Source organism: Scleropages formosus, chromosome 9 (genome assembly GCF_900964775.1).
Source record: "Scleropages formosus chromosome 9, fSclFor1.1, whole genome shotgun sequence".
Taxonomy (NCBI): domain Eukaryota; kingdom Metazoa; phylum Chordata; class Actinopteri; order Osteoglossiformes; family Osteoglossidae; genus Scleropages; species Scleropages formosus.
In genome coordinates, this window is record NC_041814.1 from 15,256,831 (window position 1) to 15,268,105 (window position 11,275).

At 42.7% G+C, this 11,275-nt stretch overlaps 1 protein-coding gene across 1 annotated transcript; it reads right to left on the reverse strand.

Moving 5' to 3' along the window:
• Positions 1 to 3,481: 3,481 nt before the first annotated feature.
• Positions 3,482 to 6,878, reverse strand: dmrt2b (doublesex and mab-3 related transcription factor 2b). Its single transcript, XM_018754043.2, has 3 exons — positions 6,116 to 6,878; positions 5,312 to 5,408; positions 3,482 to 4,968 (listed from the first exon to the last, which is right to left on the reverse strand). The coding sequence occupies exons 1-3, from the start codon at positions 6,515 to 6,517 to the stop codon at positions 4,217 to 4,219; spliced, it is 1,251 nt and encodes a 416-aa protein (XP_018609559.2). The 5' UTR covers positions 6,518 to 6,878; the 3' UTR covers positions 3,482 to 4,216.
• Between the last annotated feature and the right edge of the window lie 4,397 nt (positions 6,879 to 11,275).

An 11,275-nucleotide genomic window follows, 5' to 3' on the forward strand; every position in this document is an offset into this window, starting at 1 on the left:
TGTTCTGCAAGCTGATGGAACGAAGTCCGTCACAGCGCGTTCAGAGGCAGACCTGCTCTTGAATGGGTCTTCTGTAAATTAAACAGGTGACATTCACATCCATATTTTTTTTTCTTATTTGGAGCTCCTTCATTCCTCCTTTCCTGCTTCATCCTTTAAAAATCCGCTTTGTTAAAAAGTCGAACGCGATAAGTACGTCGACGAATTGTATTGTCTCTATAATTAATTCTCTAATCCACGAAATATTGCAGTAAAATACGGGCTCTGTTGAGTTTAATGCGAAATATAGCGGAGAGAAACGTTATGTCAATGTTATCTTTCTAATATATTTTTTCACTCGGCTTAATTTGCAGCACCTTGCGTGACCTCATTTCCTGTAATGGAGCCTCGTATGGAAGGTCTGTGAAACAAAAGGAAAGCATCATTTTAAATCTCCTCTGACATTATTCAAAACAGCTCTAGATCTGGGAAAGATCTTGCAGCGAAACTCTATCTTCGTAACTCCTCTTCTAAATGGTTATATGTATTGCCACAGCTATTAGAATTAATTTGCCCTGCAACTACTCAACGTTTTCTTTCTCCTCTAAAACTGGGACGTGGATTGTCGTGCCTGTAACGGTAACCCTGTTAGAATAAAAAACGTTTAAACTGCCTGTTTTTTTTGGCAGGTAGCAAGTTCCCCCTAGCAGCTTGGGCCGCTGTAGCGCGCGGCGCTCGTATCACGTAATCGCTCCCTGCCAGCCAGACGCAAAGACTAATTTCTCTTGGCTTCACAGCTGTTATTTTTCTTTCAATCTCCACTCACCACCTCCCAACCTCAAAATGGTAGTTTTATGTGTCAATAATCATTTCTTGCTTCATGAGCCAAGCGCTGGAGCAATCAATCATTTTTAACAATGTGTCAATAAGTTAACACGCTCGGATTTACGGGCAGGGTTCATATTTCCAGAGTATTTTGTTGCCAATAACGGGAATTGGTTGCGCAGGAACCAGATGTAAAGCAGCCTTTGCAAATGTGGGAGTGATGCCTCTCGCAAGAGGACAAATGCGTTTCCATCTGTATTTTACACCTGTGTTTTCCGCTTCTTTCACCTCGCCTGGGATACGTGGCTGATGCGGGAGTTGAGTTTGGGCTGTATATCAAATTGATGTTTTGAAAAAATAAAGCAGTCATATTCTGCGGCCAGATAGTTCTCCGCAACATGGCAGCAACATCAGTATTTTAATTTCCTTCCGTAATAACCCTGGACACACTGACATACTTTCCATGAAAGAGCTTTTCTCTGGTGTTTAGACAATCCGTCACATAGGAAAAGCCTAAAAGTGAAGGTTGGCTTGAATTCAATAAATAAATAACTAAACGTGTATGTCAAAAAGTATCCGCGATAATGATTTTAGTTTATTATAAAACATTAAGTAGTGCATACTTTTCGTCTTGCCCTCGTAAGTAAATAAACCCTCCTGAAACAGATGAAAACTCTTTACATCTAGTTTAAATAACACTTTTAAAACTGTGAAATTTAAGTCACACTGCGCTTTCTAATTCATGTTTTGGGGACACACGTGCTACGAACCATCCAGTATTCTCGTTTTAGCTCCTCCGTTTACAACTGGTTAGAGCAAGAGTCCAAGTTCAGACTGTTTATTTGAACTGAACAGGCAGTAAAGCATATCACCAGTCATATCTATTTGCTTTAATTTATTTCACTTAACCCAAGTAACATACAAATTTACTTTTATTTGCACATATATAAATATATAGAAAAATATACATATATATGTTTTAAAACTCACATGTTACAATTTGTGAAAAGAGTGCTACAGTTATTACTTTAATAAAAACCTTTTAAAAATCATGTTATTGCAACTGCAGAGAGAGAAATATAAATTCCAGCATCTGGCACTGAGTTGAAAGGCATTTAAGACTTTTCAGAGCACAACTGTGCTTTTAACAGTCATTTTTACTCTGGAACAGCAGGTAGAAATCAGGCACATTGTAAATAAGTGCAAAATCAGGGTAAAGTACCACTCCACTGTTGTGTGCTGCTATGTGCTCAGGTGTCCACACAGCTATCCACACATAGCCACCCTGTTGCCCTTGGATCATGCTCTGCAGTATGTTCTGCAGCCACTGACATGTCTTTTCATTGGGCTTAGCAGATGATGTATCTGAGGCCTTCTGTGAAGCCCACCCACACTGTAAGGAACACCCTGGCTTGAAGAACGGGGAGGCTGTAACCCTATAGGCAGTGCTCTGGGGTAGGCCGGCCATGAATCCGGCATTTGAAGGGCTGGCGGGGAGATCAAAGGCCTGCGTCGAACCCTGATACTAAATGTTGTTGCTATACTGTCAAGAGAAGGGAGACACTGATATCTAGATTATACAAACATGTTAAGGTGGCTTCATGCTATGCGCAAACTGCAAGCGTAAATAAACTCCAAATGAGATCCTAGATGGATGAAGTACGGTTTTACAGGACATCTTTTCAGCCTACACTATTGCTGCACTTATTGTGAGAAACAAAAAAGCAAATGTTTTAAAATGAACTAAACAATAATTCACATACACACTGTCTGAAACCGCTTGTCCCACACGGGGTCATGGGGAACCAGAGCCTAACCCGGCAACACAGGGCGCAAGGCTGGAGGGGGAGGGGACACACCCAGGACGGGACGCAAGTCCGTCGCAAGGCACCCCAAGCGGGACTCAAACCCCAGACCCACCGGAGAGCAGGACTCGGTCAAACCCACTGCACCACTGTGCCACCCCCCCCCCCCAAACAATAATTCTGAAATGGAAAATCGGATGTCTAGTTATTCACGGTCAACGGCATTTGGATCAAACGTTGAAATCTCACTTTGTTCAGTATTTTCAGGAAATGTCAATAAACCCGGAAATGGGTGGAAAAACACCAGCAGAGAATATGACCAACGAGCGTAATCAGATTCTCATACATTTCTAATGACATACTAAATATTATTTACCGACTAGTCAAGACATTCTAAATCAAAGTCTAATTTTATGAAGGTACCAAAATTTTAAAGAAGGTGAGAGATTTGCTCCCTGGTAACCATCTGTTGTTCATCAAAAAATTCTCTTGGTCCCTGCTCGATGTCAGACCAATAAAGATTTTCATTTAAATTTCTGTGTGATCTTGATATTTGCAATCTAGCTGACTGACAACAGCATTTTCTTAACTCTTCTGGAATTACTGTCTTCCCTGCGAGAGGATCTTATGCGAGAGCTATCTACATTCCAAGATGCCACCTAGATAGTGTGCAGCTATCGCCCATGTTGACGCCACATGGTCCAGAGTTGTTAAAACTATCTTGTGTCCTCATCGCAGACAGCACAAAGGGCGAAGGAAAAAACAAAACAGAGTACGATATAAATCAGCAGAGGTCTCAAACAAACTTTCCAAGGCTCCAAAACAGTGCCCTGCGATAGAGAACAACATTGCCAACGTAATGCTCTCCGCAGAAGAGAATCCAGCTGAGGTCTGTCAAGGAGCATCTCTGAGGGTGGAGCTGGAGAAGAGCAAACTGGGGCCTTACATGTTCTAATAGTTACGCTGCCTGTGTCCTCGAGGGAGGGCAGCGTTGTGTCCGCGAGAACAATAAAAGTATTTCGTGTTTCGGTTCATGCTTCTTCAGTGATCGACACAAGGTTAAAACCTGAAGAATAAAATGTGCTTTGAAAAAGAAAACGTACGGACACATTTTAAACGCGGTATCAAAATTGGAACGAAATTAAACAAAAATGCTGTATTTGAGAAAAACACTTGCATACATTTGCGCTTTAAAGATACAGATTTGCAGCTGTCAAATAAATTACATGTTTTTAAAACTAAATCAATTTTGGTGTCCAAATATAAGGCATTTTTCAAAAGTATTCATATACTCCATATATTAAAATATATAAAACTTTCAAACTGCAGGTTGCTTGTTTTTTAAACCAAATAATGCGTCTTAATTTTAACAAAATGATTTGCAAGCTGTACTTAAATAGAGCTGGAAGAGACGGGATGTAGCCCAAGTCTTTTTTCAAAGTTCTTGAAATGTTGACAGCGTGTTTCAACATATGCGTACGCAACATATGCATTCAATATATTAACGCACAAAAAAACAAAACACATTTTTAGATACCATAGCATATGTGATAAATGACATTTCTGGCATATTCTCGATAAGTACACCTGGGGAAAATGGGCAATTTTCAGCTCTTTAACAAAGACTCCACAGAAAAGGACAACGTGTGCTCCCCACCGTCTTTGGCTGAGTTTATTCGGGAACTGCCGTGACCCTCGGCTTGTGGCCTCGTCCCGCACGAATAAGCTTGAATGCTTGAGGATCCATGGGACTGCACGGTGTGCAAGTGCTTCTTGAAGACCCACTGGGAAATACAAGGAATCTGCTCAGTACCAGCCAAGCTGTTTGTGACCCGTTTCAAAACGGGAATATCCGCAGGTGGCCTGCCAAGCCCCCCGGGAAAGCCCTGCTGCTGTGGCTGAACACGTGGCAAGGACGGCGCTTCGCGAGCAGGCTGGTCCTCCGTGCGGCACAGCCAGTTGTCCGCTACTGTAAATTCTACCCTATCGGTGCGGGAGCCCTTCTGCTCTGCTCCCTCGTCATACCTGCTCCTCGTCGCCTTTGGTTTCACGAGCTCCTCTTGGAACTGCAGAAAGTTGTACTTGAGCATGAGAGGACTTGTTCTACACATTGGAAGGTAGGCTGTCGATGGCGGATCTGTCAGGACCCAACACTGGGCTGCTGGCGCTGAGGGAAATCCTGGATGAAGGACCTGGAGGCCGGACAGCTCCTCCAGCTCTCTCTGTCTCAGCTCTCTTTCGAGCATGATGCCCTCCAGTTCCTTATCGGCAAAAGTCCGTCTTTTTCGCATCCTTTCGCTCAGAGTGTGGCGGTGCAACCTCTTTGTCCAAGGGGGCTCCTCCAAAACAGGTTTCAGTCCTGAAGAACAAGAGCATGACCCTTTTCTGACACTGTGTTTACTTAGGTAACGTAAATAGCAGGTATACTTCTTCGTAAAAAATAACCGGGACTGATCTGGGATCCAGGTTCTCGGTCTCCAATTTAACAAATAACCATCAAATAAAATATTATTTGAATATGCCAGCATGATTTCCTAAGAAGCACTGTATGAAAAGCCAAACATCAGAATTTGCAAATCCTTAGAATCAAATACAAACCATGCCTTACATAGTTTTGTAAATAACTGCATTTGCTGTTAGTGCAATAAAAAAGCTGTTGTTTATAAAAACAGATGGACTAAGGACCAGTAACCCAACATTACCTTCCAGTATACTCTTGGCTAAGAAACTGGGGCTCTTCGAGTACTCTTCGTACGCAGTCTTTCTGAATGGCACGGCTGACTTGCCTTCTTTTTTCCCCTGCAATGGGAGGAAATATCAAAACAACAATTTAGACACACTTCTTATACTTGTCACACTCCGCAGTACCGTAATTATAAAAATATATTTTAAGATTTCTACTAATAGGTCTATGAAAAGAAAATCACAAATATCTGAGTTCCTCTTTCAAATATTTCACTTTCCCCAACCAATAATCCAACCAATTTTTGGTACTTAATTTTAATAATTTAATAATTTTCTAACTTAATTTTGCTACTTAATTTCAGTTATTGAAATGAGCGATAAATTACACAGAAGGTAATGAAGATGAATAGAAGTGGAGTTACAGCTGACCATGGCAACAAACTTTTTGCTTACTTTATACCGGTGTAACTGGCAGATTTGCGCCATTTCCAGGTTACATGTATTTTTCGATCCCTTATTTATCAGGAAAAAACAGGTTTAGCTCATGCCTGCAGGGCAGACAGTGCTCCGCTATGGACAGAGAAGTGGGACACGGAGCGAAACCTCGTATAGCGGGGTGCCGTTCAGCGGGGTAAGCGGCGCTGGCCAAGTGTCACATACGCTACGTACTACTAACTTACTGTACCAAACTGTGGGTTTAGGCAAAGCAAGCGAGCGGCAGAGCCTCGGGCGGGACCACGCTCGATTATTTCTATTAATTCACGTGGCACCGGGTACACTTTCATTCAAGTTTCAACACCACGCACACCTGCTGCTCTCACCTCGGTCGCCTGCTGCCTCCTGAGGGCCACCTGGGCGGCCATGACGCGCTGCCGCTCCACCACGAGCAGGCAGTTGGCGCACTGACAGTCGCGCCAGCGGCACAGCCGCTTGTGGCCCTTGAGACACGACACGACGCCGTGGTTCCGGCAGCGGGCGCACTTGGGGCTGCGGCTCGACCTGCGCAGCGACTGCGGCTGCGACTGCGGCTGCGACTGCGACTGCGACTGCGCCTGCGACTGCGGCACCTCCGGCGACGCTCTCTTCCCGCGGTCGGCGTCCGGCTCCGGCCACGGAGATCCGTCCAGACTCTCCACGTCGATTTCCCCCTCATCGCACCCGGGTTGGCGGAGCACGTCGAGCTTCATGGAGTCGCTCTTCGACCCTAAACGAGTGCACGTCATCTAGCTCTGCCTTGATGAGTACAGCGCAGTCCAGTCGCGCTACTGTAACTTCGCCGCCCCCCCAGTTCGGACTGTATGACTCGTACCGTCAGCCTGCTGTCGGGCGTCTGTCTCTCCGCTCCATGCTGTCCGTGACCTCTGTCTCAGTGTAGTAACTTAGTCTAAGTCGCGGTCAAACAGTGTCCCGCAGCTGCTTAGTCTCTCTCGTCTCTGGCGCTCCGGCCGAACCCAACTCAGCCGCTGCTGGGATCACACGAGGCGAGGGGGCCGGGACGGGAGGACACTGACTCACTGACTGACTGTCCCGGCCGGGATGCGAGCAGCGCACATATAATAATGAGCCGCAGTCCGGGACTCGGTCCGCGCGCCTCCGCCTCCTATTTCCTATTTCAGTCCCTGCTGCTCTTCGTGAACTGCCCTCGCGCACCAGTACGATGTTAGATCACCTCACACGTCATACTCCCCCAAACCCGAAAAAGCATGAGAAGTGCGGGCGAAGTAGAGGCACGTGTGTCCGCAAAGAGAGGTGGCGCCGTGATCCCGTCCGAGAACGCGGTAAAAACACAGTGACGGTGCTGCTGGAAGTCCGCGCGAGTCGAGTGTCAGTGTGTCACTTACATTTGGTTACAGTCAGTGTAGTCTGTGCTTAAAGCCTAAATCCGGTGCAACGAGAGCAGCGGCTACGCGGCGTTTCGAGCTGTTTCCTTTCTTTGCGATGTCAAGGTTCTTGGTTCGTAACCCAGTCCTGCACTACTAGTACTACTAGTACCCTAGATCAAGGTACTGATCTCAGTAAGCGCTCCTTGCTTTACGTGACGTTGCCACGTGCGTAGCGAGCACAAATAAAGGGTTAATAGCAGGCGAAGTGAAAATTGGTTGTCTGTGTGTGTTCCATGAACCATTTTTAATTAAAGCATCGCTACGGACTTGGGGAATGAACCTGTCTCGAGATCATGTGATCATGATCATGCGGTCATGATTCGGAGAACACGGCGGATTCAATTCGGAGTTTTTCTCCGCAAACTTTGGCTTCCAGTCCGACAACTGGAATCCGACAATAATTCCCAAAGTGACTTTTCCGCTTCTTCTACACAACATTTTGTCAGCCCTGACGCCACTGTTACTGCTGAAAGCAATTTAGCATTTTCTTAAAACAACTGTACGATGGATATCGATGAAATGTCATCACATTTACATTTACATTTATTCATTTAGCAGATGCTTTTCTCCAAAGCAACTTCCAATGAACTCTATGTAGTGTTATCAGCCCACACACTTTATTCACCAAGGTGACTTACACTCCTAGATACACTACTTACCCTGGTTCACTCATCCATGCATCAGTGGAACACACTCTCTCTGTGTCACTCACACACTAAATATTAAAACATTAATTTAATATTTCCCCCAAAATAAACTTGATAGAATGTGAAAGATGAAAGCTGATTTTTTTCAAGCATCTCAAAGGTTCATATACATTTTGATACAAACTGCGAAATCCTATTCACTATAAATCTTTTATTTATATTATGTTTAACAAGTGTTTATATGCTGTAAGCTGCATAGTGGCATAAGAAAGCGAAGGAGCACAAGAGCTGACAATGAACCTTTTCTTCCTCACGTTCATCATCAATACGGCGTTCACACGACTGGACGATCCGTTTAGAAAACTGATGGATGTTGTTCCTTCAGCAGTTAGTTATAAGTGCTTCCATATCATCAACAAAGGTGTAACAATTCCTCCGCTGGCATGACCATGACATCCCAGTAACAAAGGATCTCTGTTGCTGATAGTTCAATGTGCCATAACAAGCAGTGCTGAGCATCTCTCTGTCTAAATGCCAAAATCAGATTTAAAAATACTTGCAATATGTAGTGTAGCTCATTCACATTGTTAAAATAACCTTTTCCATACTGATTATGGAAAAATATCATCTGCTATATACTAAAGAGGTGTACATTTAGGTGTAGGGTGTATATACATGTGCAATAGCAACAGAAAATTTGACTATACATAGTTCTTTACCATTCGTCCACCACCTTCTTTCAGTAAATAAATTGTGCAGTGCTATAATTTGGGGGAGGGGGACGTGGTGGTACGGTGGGCAGGACCGGCTCCAGCTCTCTGGTGGGTCTGGGGTGTGAGTCCCGCTTAGGGTGCCTTGCAGTGGACTGGTGTCCCATCCTGGGTGTGTCCCCTTCCCGCCCAGCCTTTCACCCTATGTTGCCGTGTTAGGCTCCGGCTCTCTGTGACCCTGTATGGGACAAGCATTTTCAGATTTTTTTTGTGCGTGCGTGCGTGCGTGCGTGTGTGTAATTTGACGGAGTGAGGTGGTGCAACGGGCTTGGCCGGGGCCTGCTCCCTGGAGGGTCTGGGGTTTGAGTCTTGGTTGGGGTGTTTTGCAATGGACTGGCATCCCGTCCTGGGTGTGTCCCCTCCCCCTCCAGCCCTGTGTTGCCGGACTGCCGTGACCCCCCTTTGGGACAAACGGTTTCAGACACTGTGTGCATGCTATAATTTTCTTTTGATTTCAGCAGGGCTCCACTCCACTGGCAGAGCACCACTTCCCAAGATGGAGAGCTCCTCTTTGGATTTCTTCACACCATTGTTAAATGTGCAATAATAGGAGAAGGCAATGTTGTATTCCAAAATCCTATATAAAAGCATGACATGCTGGCATACGAGTTTTTCAACAGAATGAGCTCCACATCTGAGTCTGCTTTGTACTTTTGGTGAGGTTTGCTCAGTCCCTAGCTGTAGAACAATATTTTTTTCAGATGCAAGGCAATGTTTTCTTTAGCTGATGTTTTAGCATTTATGGGGTCACTGTCATACTTGTATGCAATGTATTTGAACATGAAGCAAAAGGATGAAAATGTTCTAAGAAGAATAAGTATAGTGTTGTAGGTTACTGCTTTAAAACTTGTATGACACATATCACTTCATCAGCCTGTTATTGTCAGTGATCATGTTTCCAGACTATGAAGCGTTTAAAACTTATTCGCACTGACATGCTGCTCTTTTAATTTCAAAAATATTGCTTTGTTTCACTTCAAACTGAACAGATACTACTTTCTTCTTGATGACCAGTTTCAAACCTGAACAAATAAGTTGTGTCAAACTGCACTGCAAATTTATAATTTTGCTTGGTAATATATTGTACATTAGCTATTGTGTTTTTCCCCTCTCATGTAACATCTTAAAATTACAATAAATGATGGTGATTTTTGAAACTAAGAAATTGTGAGGTTCAGCCCATATGACAGTGAAGTTTAGTTTGTTTACTTAACAGACCATACAAATCACCTGCTTGTACCTCAGTTGTGATCTGTGGTCCGCTGGCACAGAGAACATAGAAAAATAAAACTTCATATTAAAAAGAAATTAAAATTTATCACAAAAAAACACGAAACCATCCGTTCAAAAAACAAATAAAAGGCACTAAATTATAGTAATTCAATAATGTGAGCACTGAATTTAATCCAGAGCCGCAGCATTACCAAAGCAGTGTAAAAGATTACTGTACATTGCTAATAATGTTTGAAATAAGACCACACAGAGTGATACAGAACATAGTTGTAGTGCCCCCCTCAGTAAATGACTGCAAACTGTAAAAAAATGTCTCCCCAAACAAAATATTACAGACAAATGCATCCATTATTCAAAGAGGTGCTCAAATTTATACAGATCATATTTATTCCCCCAAAAATAATCATCACTCATTATTCTGCATTATTCTGTTTAACCTTCAAACACGTTTAAAAAATGTTCTGAATATTTTGGAATGCATATGTCTCACCCAGGACTGTGCTTTTCCAGTAAACACACACACACACACACACACACACACACTTTAAATTGAATTCTGCTTTCTATTGATCTTGATATTTAATGTAAAGTTCGCTTAAGACATGGGCTTTGTTAGTATTGTATTTATTCAGGTTTGCGTTACACATAATTTTGCATAACACATGTCTGGCGATGCTTCGAATGTTACACACTGTACTGCCTCTGAACTGTAGTTTAGTGTGGATATATTATGCTTGTGATCACTGAAAGTATTATGTGAACTTGTGAAACCATTATAACATACATTTGGAAGTTAAAAAAAAATAAATTGTAGAGAATATTGTTTTTGGTGTTAAGACCATATTTAGTGTATCCGGTGTTTATTGTGGAATCTATTTGGTAGGATTAATCTATTTGCTCTTTGTTGTCTATACCTAATAGCATATAGTCTTAAAGAAATAAAATTCCTTACTTTCTTGGCGTGAACAAATATTATTTGTAGTATAACGACTGCTATTTTTCATTTTGTCATAATCATTTTCAGATTAGATATGATGCTGTTCTTTGCTTCTAAACAAATAAGTGTAAAACACAGTGTGCCAAAAGCGGTGTAAAGAAGTCTTGTATATCTATCATCTTTTCATGAATAAGCCCTAAGAAATCAAATAAAACAAAAGGTTTTGTTGTTGCATATCACCCAGAAACCACCTTTTGGTAAAACTTATACATGACTGATAACTAAACAACAGACCTTTGCAAAAAGGAACCTATAATAATAAATATATAGATATCACATTACTTTTCTAATTGTGCATTTATTTTTATTTTGCCTTTTTTAGTAATCAGCAAACTATGCCTGTTGTAATGGTTTCACAAGCTTACGTAATATTTTCAGTGATCACAAGCATAATATATCCACACTGAATCACAGTTCAAAGGCAAAACAGTCTGCCAGACACGTGTAATGC